The following is a 16,236-nucleotide window of genomic DNA, read 5'->3' as shown; positions in this document are numbered from 1 at the left end:
TATTCTCCACTTGCTTACACCATTGCGAATCAGGAGTAAATCCACTCATGGCAGTCAAGTTACACAGCTGCAAATCTGGTGTGAGCTCAGAATCAGACTACCTGAGTCTCTGAGCCATGCTTTCTTTTTAGAACAATAATTTGTGCTGTCCATGAAAGGGTCTTGAAGTGCTTTATAAGCATTCCCATCATTGCTATGCGCAGAGCAGTATTATCATCCCCAGTGTTGTACAGATGGATGACTCTCTTAGGGAAACCCAAGCCTGAGAGATGTTAAGGTCCCACAAGAAGACCGTGCTTGAGCTAGGAATGGAACTCAGGTCGCCTGACTCCCTGTCCTATGGTTTAGCTACATGACCATCCTTCCTGCTTGACTATTTTTATTTTAATTGTGGAGTATTTGTTATGGAGAAGTTGGGCCATCTAAAAGAGTAGCTGATTCCTAGAGCCAAAGGGTCAGTGTCTCTGTATTGGCTGACCCATGCTCAGCGTAAGTCTGAAGGCCTGAAGGAGAGTGGGGGAAAGACATTGTTTAGCCCCCTGTGTCCCTGGGGTGGCTGGGCACCGGTAAGGTTCCTGGGATAAGTTAGAGCAGCCTGAAGTCTGCTTTATCTTGTGCCAGCTGTCAGCAATCTTCAGGGGTTGTTGCCAGAGATAAGCTGATGCAGGAGCACAGTAGCACCCCACCACACACACCACTTTTCTGGCCATGAGACATAAGAGCTGATACACTGCATTTACACTACTGTACATTTTTGCACTGTTGCAAGCTAGTGAGAATCAGGCTCCTTGTCTCCTGCTCTACATTGATGCTGTAGCTCTCAGCTGCCGGACTCATGAGTCATGTAAAATCTTCCTGCCCTGCCCCTATCGCTCCCCAAGGCCCTCCAGGGCATTCTGTGTGACAGATTGTGTTATTTTTCACCTTTATGCATTGATATAACTATTAACTGTGAGAGATCTATTGTGTAAAGGCTTTTGGCAGTGATTTTTCTCTTGACTAAGTCAAGGAGTTCTTTTATAACAGTTTATTAAACCATTAAGAGCATCTCCTGTGAACACGCACAGCTTGGCTCAGAGAAAGCTGGAATCAATTACTCAAATGCTGACTGATGTCTGCTTTCCAAATGCAGCAAGTGCAAACTGGAAACAGTTCTGATCAGAGGGAAAAAATATCCAAGGATTATTTCTAATTGCTTGTTTAAATAAACCCCAGACAATCATCCCCTAATATAGTGAGCAGTCCATTCTATTCCAGCTCTCTCTCCCACTTTTCAGTGGATTGTGGCAGCCAGATCAATGCTGTTTTGAAGGTATCCACTTCAGGAATGATAGGCCCACATTTCCAAAGACATTTTTCTACATGGATTGATAGCAAGACGGGAGATTTTTCTTTTACAATTCCACCTGTCTTTTAATTTTTTCAGTAATCGGCTGTATTCAGGGTACCTGTGTAGCATATCTGAGAAAGACGTTTTCAGAGGAGTTGTCTTGACTCTGCCTGGGTATGTCCTGGATCACAGCAAAACATGTACATATGCAAATTAGTGACAAAAGCCATGGGAGCCAGAGCCAGAACTGTATTATTCGCATAGCTCTGCAGCTGTGTGCAGCACTTCAGAATGGACAAGGTATATACAACAAAGCATATAGTGCTGCCTCAGAGACCCGGCAGTCTAAAGGCAAGAAGAGATACAATAGTGATCAGGCAGGAAGTGGTGTGTGGCTGTTATAACTTTGTAGAATGAGGGATTTTGGGGGGAGGAGGGAGGGAGATTCAGAAAGGATTTGAAGAGGGGGTGAGCTTGGCCTCTCTTAAGTGGGAGGATGATCTCAGCATAGGGAACCATGTGAAGCCAAAAGGTAAGTAAATGGAGGAGTCAAGTGTAGAGAATTTTAGGTAGAATACAGGAAATGGGAAGAAATCAGGGCTAGTTTGTCACCTGATGCAAACTGATGTCGCTATATTGAAGCCAATGGCTCCCTGCCATTTTAGACCATTTAAAGAGATGGCCCATAGGCAGGGATAGAGTTGTGGACAGCTTTGGAAGTGGAAGAAATGGGAAGCAAGTGCAGAAATTCAAGAAGAGGAGGGGAGAAGTGATGGGAGCTGCCTGAGAAGAGGAAGATTGCCTAGACAGCAGTGAACTAATACTTTAGGGCCTAATCCTAACACACATGTAGCCTCTGACTCCAGTGGGATTACTAAGGGCCACCTACCCATGTGAAGTTTGCAGGATTGGGCACTGTACTTACATATGACAAAATATAGGTTGTTGGTTAGTGTCATTATTTAAGGAAATTGAAAGTTTGTTAGTGTAACTGGATAATAGACTAAACAATAGGTTTCTCTCTCCATAACAGGGCTTAATAGCTGACTGGAAAATTAATGACTCAGAAAGGGCTTGAGTCTCTCACTTACACCGTTAACTTCAAAGAAGTCACCCCTGGTTTACATTACTGTGAGAAAGCAGAATCAGGTGCAACCCAATCTCCAAAGTACAAGAGGACTGTACTGTTGAATGCACCATCACGGGTGAGTCATAGCTCACAAAGAGAGAATTCTGCAGCTGGACTGACAATTATACTGTGCTTGGGCTGTACTTATCTAGGCCTGATTCTGAGCTCCTGCTAGTTTAAGAAGTGCAATTCCATTGAGTTCTGTGGGGTTACACTAGTACAAACCAGAAAATTCAGAATCAGGCCTAGACTCTTGCAAAGAACAATTGTGTCACCCAGTCTGACAGACAATCAGCTTTCCACAGATCTCTGCCTTATATTAGATGGACGAATCCCTGTGTGGAAAGGGGCAAGAATGCCATGCTTGGGAGTGTGATAGTGCTAATGTCTAGAGTGGAGCGAATGCGTGATTATTGAGTTTGGTGGCCCAATTAAAATGAATCAGATGAAAAAATGTCGTGGAAATATTTTGTTTTTTCTCACTAAAATGAAAACATGAAAAAATTTTGTTTCTAGTCAAATGACAGGTTACATTTACTTTTCATGTGATTTTTACCTTTTTTTTTTTTTTTTTTTTACAAAAATTAAATCTAGCTACATTTCAAAATGAATCGTCATTTCAAAATGGAAAGCTACACCATTTCAACTTTTTCAATCTTCCCTCCCCTTTGTTGTCCAAAACTAGTTATTGAATTTGATTGGAATTCACAAATAGTTTCAGGAGACCCTGAAATTTAACTCAGCTCTACTGCTGACAGCGATTTACTTGATGAAAATGCAAATTAAAGACTAAGGGCCTATTTCTGAAACTGTCCCTCACATAGACAGGTTACTTATTCTGTGAGTACTCCCTGTCATAGTTCAGTACGAAGGTGGCAGAGCTGTGCCCAGAGACGTAAGAACAGCCATACTGGGTCAGACCAAGGGTCCATCTAGCCAGTATCCTATCTTCAAACAGTGCCCAATGCCAGGTGACCCAGAGGGAATGAAGAGAGCAGGTAACCATCACGTGTCACCCTGTCGCCCATTCCCAGCTTCTGTCAAACAGAGGCTAGGGAAATCATCCCTGTCCATCCTGGCTAATAGCCATTGATGGATCTATCCTCTATTAAACTATCTAATTCTTTTTTGAACCCTGTTATAGTTTTGGCCTTCACAACATCCTCTGGCAAAGAGTTCCACAGGTTGACTGGGCATTGTGTGAAAAAATACTTCCTTTGGTTTGTTTTAAACCTGATGCCTATTATTTAATTTGGTGATCCCTAGTTCTTGTGTTATGAGAAGGAATAAATAACACTTCCTGATTTACCTTCTCCACTACAGTCATGATTTTGTAGACTTCTATCATATTCCCCCTTAGTCGTCTCTTTTCCAAGCTGAAAAGACCCAGTATTTTCAATCTCTCCTCATATGGAAGCTGTTCCATACCCCTAATCATTTTTGTGACTCTTTATTGAACCCTATCCAATTCCAATATATCCTTTTTAAGATGGGGCAACCACATCTGCACACATTATTCAAGATGTGGGTGTCCCATGGATTTATATAGAGGCAATATGATATGTTCTGATTTGAGGCAGGTGGCAGAAGAGAAGACAACAGCCAGGGTGGGGTGGGGAGAGGAGGGTTGCAGCAAAGAGACTGGTTAGTGGCTAGTGCCAGGAGATACATAATGTTGATTCACACACGTCCAGCATCTAAGTCATTTTTCACATGTTCCTACCTTTGGCATCGCTGGGCTGAGCCTGCTTTTCAGGTCCCTATAAAACACCACAAGAGTCACATCAGAAAAAGACAGCCTTCTAGCATTTATTTGCAGAAGGTAGGTAGGGTGTGTGTGTGTGTGTGTGTGTGTGTGTGTGTGTGTGTGTGTGTGTGTGTGTGTGTGTGTGTGTGTGTGTGTGTGTGTGTGTGTGTGTGTGTGCGCGCGCGCGCGCGCGCGACACAGAGAACTCTAAGAATGCTTATGAATCCCAATCACCCTGTGATTGTGCTGACACTCTTCAGGTGTTTTGGTTCAGAATCAGGCCTTTGAACTCTGTCTAATCATCTCTGCTGCATTAGTAAGCACAGTGGACCTGATTCTCTGCTCACACTGGTTTCAAACTATTTCAAAAAGTTCACTGACTTCTCTGGAATCACTCTTGATTTACACCACTGTAGGGAAGAGGAGAATCCAGGGCTGTGTGTGCAACAGCAAGACTAGTTTGGCAGCGCTTTCATCACCAGGAGGCACTAGGGGGTCTGTATCCACAGTCAGCTCTTACATGAGGAAAAGCTCCTGGTTCCCTTAAATTGAGCTGTAACATTATGAAATGTCTCTAATTTTCCTTTAGCATGTGAATACAAGATGAACATTAATAAAAAGGCAAGAGGATACCTGAGAACATTTAAAGGCAAATTTAAAACAGAGCACACATTTATAGCCAACATAAAATTAACCTGTGGCCCTCACTGCCGTAGGATGTTACTGAGGCAAATACAGTTGCAGCTCCTAACATTCCAGTTTTGCCTTAGATGAAGGAACCAGCTCAGCTCAGGCTTTTCAGCATTACCTATGAAACCCTGTGCTTGTGATAGGGCAGCAGTTCCCAGACTGGGGTCCCAGGGGTCCCTAGGGTGAGCTACCTGGTCAAATGATGACAGCTGCTCCTCCACTTTTCCAGCCGCTACCCTTACTGTCCATGAGAAGTAACTTACTACTCAGCTAGAGAAAGCATGGCCCAGTGGTTAGGGCACAAGCCAAGGACCCAGCAGACCTAGGTGCAACCCCCTGCTCTGCCACAGAGTTCCTGTGTGACTGCGGGGAAGTCACTCAGCCTACCTGTGTCTTAGTTCCCCCATGTAACATGGGGATAATAGCACTGCCCTACCTTGCCGGGACATTGCAAGGATAAAGACTGTGAAGCACTTTGAGAGCTACTGCTGGGAAGTGCTGTATAAGAGCTAGGTACTATTACTACTGTACTCCCAGGATTTGAATGAGACTGTGCGTGGAGGACGTTACTACTGAACCCGAGTAAGAGTGGCAGAATCCCGCTTGCTGGAAGAAGCTCAAAACACATTGGCCCAGACTGTGATTCCCTTATTCCCAGGGAGGGCAGTTACTCACATGAACAATCCCAGTGAAGTCAAGCTAGCTGTTCCAGAAGGAGGTAATTGCTGTAGCTGGCTTGGGGATGCTTTGCAATGACAAATGAGAGGACATGTGTTCACAAGACAATATCCTTAATTAAGCCGTGGGCCATGCTATGCAAAAGTCATGGAACCCCACTATAGGGTAGATTGAAAATACCAAGGCAATGCCACTGTGCAATATTACCTAAGGAAATTTTGTCAAGGGTGAATGCTGTGGCTTAGATTTTTTTTTTAATGAAGACTAGCCATTTCTATGAAAACATCTGCATTTATGCTGACTAGGATAAAACGTATATCCTGTGTCCCCAAACTTACAATCTTATCCTTGTGGGTGGAACCGTACATCTGTGTAGAGTCCATTGAAATTAATGGATCTATGCAACAAGTTCGCCCACAGGGAACAGACATCAGGCACTTGGATTGTAAACTCCTTGGATGTCTTTGCATACACTTAATGCAATGGGGATCTGATCCTGACTGGGGCCTATTGGTGCACAGCAATATAAATATTCAAGAACTACTAATACAAGTCATCAGCCTTCCTTTCTCAGAGCAAGTGTCCATCCCAAGCTGGAGGGAAGTCTCCCAAACATGTATAGCATAGTATTGCTCTTTTTGGTGCTCCATAGGGGATACTCTGTTCTAGAATCATTACTGGACTAGATGCTTCTAAATAGACCCTTCCTCTGTTCAGCTATGGCAATTCCTGCGTACCCATCTGCGTGCCCAGTCTAAACTCCTAGCATCCCTGCCAATACACTCCTTGTCACTAACCTCTCTCTGTGCAATAAACTTCCATAAAACATTAAAATAAAACACCACATTAATGGCCCTGGTCTTAGATGTTCAAAGACAACCCTGGAAGCTGGAAAAAGGTACATATAATCAGTATGTATAATGATCTTACTCATTGGAGTCTTGGCACCTCAGGAAGATTCGTAGGAGGAATTCAGCCTCTTGGCCTTCTTCTGATGTGGTTGGAACAACAACATAGGTCCCAGGGCTCAAGTAAAAGTAATTGGTGACATCTCGGGTTGACACGTTGAAACCGTACTTCAAAACTTTGTATTTATACTGAGAGAAAAATGCAACTGGCAATCTGTCCCTCAGGCCCTGGAACTGAAGGAAATGATTAATTGTACCATGGCAGTCCTCTATTCCCACAGCCCCTTTCATCCACAAAGATCTGAAATAGCTTTTCATATTCAATCTTGCGTATATGGGAATCATTTCACTCGCCACTGCAATGCAATCATCTCTGGGGTGGAACATGGCAGTTAATAATGCACAGCAGTGCTACACAGCAGTTAAGGAAGTGAAAAAGAGCTGGGAGAATTTTAGGTGTGTGCAGTGTAGTTAGTTGATCTGAAATGTGCCAAGAGAGTGGGGTAATAGCCTAATTCCTGTGAAAATTTCCTGGGGGTATGTCATGTACATGAGTGCTCAGAGCCCTGGTTAAATATTTCATCCAGAAGACAGCGTCTTTAGCAGCAGTTCCATCCTTGCATCAATTCTCATAAGAAAATAATGTAGCTTGATCTTTCTTTGGTTATTCCAATACTTTTGCTGAGATGAAACAATAAATATAATGTAACAAGTGTTACTATGATGACATGTAAAGATAGCGTAATAAAAACCCCTTACTAAACAAATTCCCTCAAATACATTGGAGTGTATAAATTCCATTTAGAAGGGCTATACAGTGTGACACAGTTATTTATGAGCCATGCTTTTGGGAGAAAATAGTACAAATCTGCTATCTTTGGGGAGAGGGAAAGACTGTGTGCTTGTCTAGACAAGCAGTTAGAGCACAACAAGCTGGTGTGTAAATCTACACAGCACTGGCTTGCTGTGCACTAACAATCTGCCTGAATCCTACTACCACACACTAAAAGTTCCCTAGTGCACTTTGATCTACCCCGCTTTGAAATGGGAGTAGGTGAATGTGCACTAGGAAATGTCCAGTGTGTGATACCATGGTCCGCATGGACAGTTAGTTACAGAGCAGGCTAGTGTGAAGTAGATTTACACCCCAGCTTGCTGCGAAATGAGTGCTCATCCACACAAGCCATGTTATAGAGGACATGGGAGCTGTCTGGACTACAAGGCATTAGGGGACAGATCCACAGTTGGCGCATCCTGAAATCAATGGAGGTGTCATTTGGCATCTGGGTCTTACTCTGAATTCTTGCTGGTGGAAAGTGGAAGTGACTCCCATTTACATTACTTAAGGTAAAACTGGTATGACACCAGAATCTGACTCTAGATATTTACCCAGCTGTATCACACAACATTAACCCTCCATGTCTGTCTATATATACCCTGCACAGCAGTTCTGTTATACTGCCAACACATAACATCCAGTCTGCTTCAGAGTGGCGATATGATTCGTCCCACAGTGTATCGAGTGATTAATAATGATATTGCTGCTTTGTTCTGGGAGCGAACGTTAGTACATGCTATAGTCAGACCCAGTGCCAATGTAAACTTCTTAGGCCCAGTCTATGTGGGAAAGCTTTTTCGGTATAACCTAAGGAGTGAATCTAAACCAATATACTTATAACAGTATACACCCTGATGTAGACACACTTATTCTGGTATAAGAGTGTTCAGATGGGGGATGATATTCCAGTATAACTAGTAAAACCTTTCTGTGTAGACACACAGCCTTACACAGTTCTGTTACTGCCCCTTGCTAATGACTTGTAGCAACCTCTCTTCAATTCTTGAGCTTCCCATTATAAAGACCTACATTGTATCAGAATTCTGAGGTGTACCAGCATTCATGCTTGAGATAGATTTCTGATAAGATCTGAGCCATAGGCAAATGTCCACTGGAGACTATACTAGGCTGTTTGGGGAATAGGGTGACCAGATGTCCTGATTTTATAGGAACAGTCCTGAATTTTGCATCTTTTTCTTATATAGGCTCCTATTACCCCCCACCCCCATCCTGATTTTTCACACTCACTGTCTGGTCACCCCATTGGGGAGACACAGCCTTCCCTATCTGGCCCTCCATACCATTTGGCAACCCCAGTGTGGCCCTCAGGCCAAAAAGTTTGCCCACCCCTGATATAAAAACACACAATTATTTGAGTTGATCAGATTGTTCTGATTTTTTTTAATGAAAACATCGATTGAAAATTCAACTTCTGATGGTTCGACTCCCCCATCCAGCTCTGGTAACTATGGATCAATCAAAGAAAAAGAAAAGAAAATGCACATACCTCGGGTTCAACCTGAGGGGAAGAAAGAGGAAAAAGCAGATTTTAAATATAAAATAAGCATGTAGCTGATCTAAAGCTCTGTTCTCTATTCCAACTCCCCTAATTAGACAAAAATTTCCTTGGTACTGTTATCTAATATCAAAGCTGTTAGTTCACAAAAGTCCCCCCACTTCTTATCACCTCCTCTTCCCTCAGCCACACTGAATGGCAGCTGATCATGTGTCTCTGAAGAGAGAGTTCAGCCCTTAATCTCTATGCAGAGGCAAAAAACAACACCCCCCCCCAACCCAAAGTGTTATTCTTGCCTCCATACCAGTGGATGCTGCTTACCCTGAAGATCAAAAAGCCGGTGAACAATATTTGTGCATCTGGCATATTATTGACAGGTTTTCGCATCAGTGACACCACCACATTATAGTTTTTCAGGTCAGGCTCCTCCACTTGGACAAAGTACTGGGGGTTCCTTGAAAATGCACCTACTGTGAAATTGTTAGTAGTAATAGTAGTAGTAGTACATAGCAGTCAAAGGCCCCTGCCAAAATCAGGACCCCATTGTGCCAGCTGCTATACATACACATAGTAAGAGATTGTCTCTGCTCCAAAGAGCTTACAACTGAACAGACAAAGACCAAGTGCAGGAGGAAGGAAGTGTTACTATCCCCAGTTTAGAGATGATGAGCTGAGGCACAGAGAGACTAAGTAACTGGCCAGTGGTCACCCAACAAAGCCGTGGTAGAGTCAGAAATTTAACCCAGATCACCTCAATCTCAAACCCAGGGCCTTAACCACAATCCCATCCGTTCTTAAGCCAGTAAAAGCAGTTTCTATTAAAACCCATGCAGACAAGGATACTCTAGTGGAGGAGAGGATTGTGGCTTAGAGGTCATAGCTGCACAACCATGAAAAGGAGGAGGTCCAAATAAATTCTCCCCTTTTCCCAGAGGGCTATTATTCACCATGAAAAATATAGGGTGTCAGTAGCAATGATGCAAATCTAAAGATAAAGGCCTTTTGGAGACCAGTTAGACAATGGAGCCAAGGTTTTGGTTAGTGATAAGTAATGGCCTCGAGGAAAGAGAGCTGGGCTGGCATGTGCATTTTCAAGATGGACACGCAAGACTGAGAAGAGAGCTCTCTCTTAAGATAGAATAGACTTAATCACAGGGGCAAACACTTGATTGTGTTGGTTTGGGCTTCAGAGATGACGGTTTGCTGACGAGTGGTTGTACTTTCATTACAGCATGTTCAGTCACGAACTATACTAGAAGGTTGATGGCAAAATATACGTCCATGGAAAGTGGTCTCCTCCTACCCACTGCCAATAGAGTACATCCAGCCATCTGACAGCCACAAGCACTGACGTGTTCATGGACTCTTAACACAGCCATGTCTATCAGTCTCACATTGTGATGAAAGTATCTCATTCTGTTCTTTACAATACGTTGACAAATTGTAATCAGTGTTACTAGGAGACTGAGGCCTGTCTATTGCTGAATAATGGAACAGCGATGAAGATAAAAGAACCCTTTCTTGATCACAAGATGCTCTCATAGACTAAAATAACAAAACCGAATAAGAGGTGTAACAGCAAAAAAATACTGACGCTTGACACAACTGAACGATCAGAGCACAGGCAGCAATACTGATGTCCTCATCTACCCAAAGGACTGTCCTACTGCAATAGAGCTTTGGGATTCTAGTCAATTAATTCCACATGTATATATGTTCTGTAATATTATTTCTTTGCAAAACAGGCTGGCTTCTTGCCAGCTCAGATTCTCCAGCCCCATCCTAGCCCTGGGTCAGCCAGGCCCAATATAATGGACCAGTGAGTTTTGATCTAAGAGAGTACAGGGTTTTTAAATCATCAATTTTGACTCAGCGGCCAGTGCTGCTTCCTCAGTTCTGCCTGTTTTGTTTGGAGTTAAGTGCGAGGGTGGAAAACATCAAGCTCAACAATTTTTAATCAATACTTTTGCAATCCAATCCTCAGAGTGGCTTATTATTTGTATGTGTGTGTGTGTGTGAGAGAGAGAGAGAGAGAGAGAGAGAAGGAGGGGAGATCATGGGGATGGGGTAGGAAATCAGACTAGGACATTCATTACCATTATGATAGTTGCTTCCACCTGCAGTGAGTCCTCGAGCCCATTGGTTTACATACATGGCTAGGGACCACCTTGTACCACGCTGATCTCCAAAGTCCAGAAACGATGGGGTGTTATTACAAATACACAGTGAGAAAAATTGCTCTGCGAAAGCATGACCTGACATCCTGGAAAAAAAAGAGAAGTTTGATGTTTCCGTTTAATTCATCGGTTGGACACTAACGCTTACACTTGCTGTGTGCGAAAGTGGATCTGTAGCCAAGGCACGAAGGTGGTGTTGCAGGCTTCAGCTAATCGTGACAATGCCTTGTGGAAGATGTGAAGTCTCAGAGTGATCACATTTGTACTACCTAAAGCCCCGATCCTACAATTGGATCCTTGGGGGCAGAGCTTTGTGCCTATGTGGAACCACATTACAGTCAATGGGATCCACCTGTACACATTCAGCTCTAGGATCAGGACCTACCATGGTGAGAAAAGCAAGCCATGGCTGTGAAGTGGTTGGTCTCCAGAGAGGAAGATGCTGGACCACCCTCCACTCTCCAGTACCGCAGGCCAGCCCCCACCCATACTGCATTCCAGCCCATGTCCACATGGCACTCTACAGTGCCCCAGCACAGGCCCCACACTGCTCTCTCCAGCACCATCCTGGCCCCATCCAAATTACATCCCAATCTGCACTCTCTCTCTAGCCGCAGTCTGGATCCATGCTGCTTTCTCTGCTCTGCTACCCTCTGAGCCTGGCCACACAAGTCTGCAATGAGGGAGACTTCCCGGTGGCTAAAGAGTCTGTAAAAGCTGTGGCAAAGCTGTACCTGAGCAGGACCAGACACCTGAAAAGCTACAAGCCTAGACCCCTCAGGAAAGCCCAAACTCTGATGGCCAGAGTCCTTGCTACTGTACTATGCTCCTCCCTGCATCCCCTTGGGTAGCTAATCCTTGAAATTTTGTATTTCTTGTTTAACAGGTCACTTACCTTGTGATGAGCAGCCTGGCCTTGTGGCAAGGGCACTGCACTGGGAACCAGGAAACCTCAGTTCTACTCCTGGATCTGCCACTGACCTGGTGTGTGATGTTGGGCACATCCCTTCCCCACCGTGAGCCTGTTTTCCTTCCCACCCTCGGTCTGTTAGATTGCAAGTTGGGGCAGGGATTGTCTCTAACAACCTGTTTACAGAGCTTCCAGCACAATGGGGCTCCAAACTGACCAGAGCAGAGACCAAGTTGACACCTAAGCAAAGTGACTGAGCCATGGACCCCAGGAAAACCCAGAATATCCAAGCATCAATGTGAACGTACCAGAATTCTCCATCGTCCTTATCTTCACAGAGATCTTTCTTATATTCAACTGGAACTCGATCCCACTGGGGAGAGCTGTGAAAGGCAACAGAACAGCAAGCAGCAATGAGAACTCTGCCCTGGGCTTCGTTCAGTGATTCTCAAACTTTTCCATCCTAGAGTCACGCTCCCATCTAGCTCCAGGATCTGGCCCAAGAGTGCACATGAAAAGTGATGGATTGAGAGCCTGACTTGTACCCGACATTCAGCCCCAATACCAATGGTTGCATTAGCAGCACAGTGTGTTTCCACCCACAGCCATTGTGAAGTGGTGAAGTGTCCTCCCTCCCTCCCCTTGAAAAATTCTGTGAATTTTTTCTGTGAAATTTTTCAGGTTTTTGTTGAAAAAAAAACTGAAAAATGTCCAATTGCCAAAATACTGAAAAAAGTGGGGTGGGTTGTTTTGGTTTTGGACAAAAATTGGAACGATTGCTACCAAAAATGGAAATTTTTTGGTGCAAGTTTCCATTTTCTTGAAAAACCTTTTTCCATCAAAAAAAATCCTCTTCTGACCAGTTCTACTTCCACCTGTAGGTTCTGCCTGCTTCACCCCTGATAGGGGCGTGGGACAGCTGCAGTGAGTGGAATAGTACTTCTGTCCCCATGGCATAGCCAGTCCTTGGGCTGGCTTTTAAACCAGAGAATTAGCAGTGATGGTTCTGGCTCTGTGGACAGCTGTCTGCGGGGAACCAGATTGGGACTGCTAGCCATTTCTCACAGGCCAACAACCAGCTATCATGTGGCAATGATTTGCAGCTACTGCATCTGAATGACTATCTAGAAGTGGAACGTTCTGCATCCCATTTCCAGTTCCCTTCACATACCCTTCGGCATCCAAATGCTTAGTGAACTACTGAGACTTTACATTGATATTACTTTGCAGCGCCCCTGCCACACAGAGACCACATTAGCCAGTCGGTTGTGTTATTTTCAAACAGCAGTTTTATAATTAAGTGATAATTGTATTTTCTGCAGAGCAAAAGATAAATAAACAGAGCATGAATCAATAAGGTATTGATTTATGCAGTTTACCTTTAAGCACGCTCCACCAAAATTTCAATTACAGCGAGGATTATCGTTCACCCTTCCAAAAAGTGGGAAATTCTGCCTGAGCAGATAGCTATTATCCCAGCCTCAAACATGTCTGCATCACCTACTATGTTCCCACCAGCCCATCCAGACGTTAAGTGCCAGACTTATTTTCTCCGCGGAGAAGTTATTAGTGTTATCATCCACAGAGGGAAGGAAAATTGTTGCTATTAAACCACAATGTTGTAGTGGAAGCTTTACAACTCTCTAGTTAGAAGAACACCAGCTTCAGTCAGCCATACTGGATTCCCCCTTGATACCTATGTGCAACAAAGTCATCATAGTGTTTCCTCTGGATCAATCTCTTACACTTGGAGGGGAGGGTGAATCCCCAATGGAACAACCAGGAGGTCTGGCCTGCAAAACCCATTCATCCCTTGAGATTCATGCTGGTCCTAGAAGATCCATTCAAGACAAGGGCTAAGTGAATGGAAGCTCCATTCCTCTTCACTACCTCCAGCCTCTTCCCCCTCCCCAGCCCCTTGGCTTGCAAGCATCCATCCATCCAATAGAGCAGTGCTATCATGGTCACTCCCCCTGCTGGCTACTCTCCCTCCAGATTCAACATCCTGGAAGGGGAAAGCAGCCCAGGTAAAACTGCAGCTGGAGCATTCTGCATTGACATCCTTAGAAAGTTCAACAGCACACAAGCTGCACCCTATATTGGATGCCTGTGGAGCATTAAACAGCAGAAAATTGTGTAAGGGAATGTCCAGAACCTGTATTAGGTGAAAATAGTAGCTATCCAGTCCGAGATTTACCTGTAATTATCCACTGTGAAAATTGTTAGCTGAGAGAAAGAGGGATGTCTGAACTAGACCCAGTCTGGAGTAAGTATAAAAATAACATTTCATTTATGTTTTCAATCCCAAATTGGGCTCTAGTGGGAGGTGAGTTTGCAGATGAAAAAAGGGCTTAAAACCGGTTAATTTAGAGTTGCCTACTCCATTGCAGTTGGCCCTGGACAGAGCCTCCTTGCAGTAAACCCACAAAAGTTTCACCCTTCTTATGAGATCAAATCTTTAAAGTCATACCCATCACTCCAAGGCCCTCTCCATTCCCCGTGACCCCAAGGATTCCACACTCTGATTATATCTTCCCAGCCATTCTTGTATGGTATCTGTAAAGGAAAAGAATAAAAAGCCAACCATAGTCACAGCCTTCTGTGATCAGAATATACAGTAATACAAATGCATTTTTTTTATATATCTTTGAGGACTCGTTTAACTCCTGCCCTCATTTGGCTGCAGATAAAAATCAATGTCTCTTTGCTACATTGTATTAGAAACAAAGCATCAGAGAACACTGCACCCATTTTTTCCTTAGCATCATGACTAGAGGGCTGACACAGTCAGAAGCACGGACTGCCTTGCCACATCACATGACTGCAATATGCTAATTATGTGCAACTGCCAGCAAAGCCAGTGACTTCGTAGTACAAGGCCGCCCATGATTAAAATGTATCTATATGGAGTGGGGAGATGCACTGCAGCAAATGCTGAGAACAAGGGACTGGGGAACCTGTCTGTCTGGCTATTTGTGGTATTTCTAAGATGCCTGTCATCTGGGAAGCCAATTCCTGACTCCTGGCTTCTATTCCCAGCTTGGTGTTTCCCATTAAGGCAGTGACCTTCTGTGTTCTGCACAAATTGGAGCATCTGGACTTGCGTCTCTTCTTGCTTTCTCTAGTGTAACTGAGGTGTAACTCCACCAAAGTTGGCAGGGGTGGGGTACACTGGTGTAACTGACAGGAGAACCAGACCTTCTGTGTGGCTTCCAATTCTTGTCCAGATACAAAGAGTTCCTAGAAGTAATGAAGGCCTGGCTCACTGTGGCTAGGACACCTTCCAAGGCAAAGAGACATCATTTTCTGGTAGGCGTCAAAGTGCTTTCCAAACACAAAACCTCCCAACCTCCCACCCCAATGAGGTAGGCAAATATTATTTTCCCCCTTGCACAGAAGGGAAACTGAGGCAACAGAAAGTTAAATGATTTGTCTGTGCTCACACAGGAAGTCAAGGATAGAGCTGAGATTAGAAGCCCAAATTTCTTGACTCTCAGGCCTGTGGTCTAGTCAGCAGATATGCCGGGACAGCTCCTTCACAGGTGTAAATCTTCACAGCTCCATTTACTTCAGTGGAACTAAACCAGCTGAGCCTCTCACCCACCCTCTTTTTCTTTCCATCAAGTGGTGGTCATCTGCATGCTCTCATGCTTCCTCAGCTTCACCCCTACCTGCTCCTCTCCTCCACAGGGCCCGAGGTCACAGCAACCCACCTTTACCTGGGGGTAGCTGAATGGGGCTCACCCTGGAGCCCAGCAACCCCATGCTTAGATCGACATAAGGGGTCACTGCCAAGTGAGTTACAAGGGAGGGAGTGACGGCAGCTAGGAATCAAAGCTAGGCCTTTGGCAGTTCAAAGCTGTTAGGGCAGCAGGACCAAAAGCCCTTCCTGAAGCACGCAGACTTTAGTGTGTGTGTTTAAAGGGGTTAAACTTGAAAACATTTAGACAAGAAAGAAAGAAAGAGCAAATTTTGGAAACAATCCCCTTGCTAAGTGCTTTGAGATCCTGGGATAAAAGCTACATATCATGTATCCTGGGTCCCTCTGTGAATGAGACTCTTTAATCACTGCTGAAGGCCATGCCCCAGGAATTAGTCCAGGTCACTGTCTGGCTTCTCTTTTATTTGGTCGCTGTTGAAACTAGCCATGGGAGTGATAGATTCATAGCTTTCAAGGCCAAGAGGAACCATTGTGATCATCTACTCTGATCTCCTGTACAGCACAGGCCAGAGAACTTCCCCAGAATAACTCCTAGAGCAGAGCTTTTTCAGAAACATCCCATCTTGATTCAAAAATTGCCCATGATGGTGAG

At 44.3% G+C, this 16,236-nt stretch overlaps 1 protein-coding gene across 1 annotated transcript in view; it reads right to left on the bottom strand.

The window, feature by feature from the left end:
* Window positions 1-16,236, bottom strand: part of CAPN13 (calpain 13) — a 61,661-nt gene that overhangs the window by 11,913 nt on the left and 33,512 nt on the right. The window contains exons 9-16 of the mRNA XM_050948671.1: window positions 14,394-14,479; window positions 12,232-12,306; window positions 10,933-11,099; window positions 9,158-9,306; window positions 8,828-8,839; window positions 6,505-6,716; window positions 4,183-4,219; window positions 1,449-1,511 (exon numbers count right to left, since the gene is read on the bottom strand). Of these exons, the coding sequence (XP_050804628.1) occupies window positions 1,449-1,511; window positions 4,183-4,219; window positions 6,505-6,716; window positions 8,828-8,839; window positions 9,158-9,306; window positions 10,933-11,099; window positions 12,232-12,306; window positions 14,394-14,479 (801 nt within the window). The remainder of the gene's footprint in view (window positions 1-1,448; window positions 1,512-4,182; window positions 4,220-6,504; window positions 6,717-8,827; window positions 8,840-9,157; window positions 9,307-10,932; window positions 11,100-12,231; window positions 12,307-14,393; window positions 14,480-16,236) is intronic.

Source organism: Gopherus flavomarginatus, chromosome 4 (assembly GCF_025201925.1).
Source record: "Gopherus flavomarginatus isolate rGopFla2 chromosome 4, rGopFla2.mat.asm, whole genome shotgun sequence".
Lineage (NCBI taxonomy): Eukaryota > Metazoa > Chordata > Testudines > Testudinidae > Gopherus > Gopherus flavomarginatus.
This window is presented reverse-complemented; position numbering and strand designations above follow the sequence as displayed.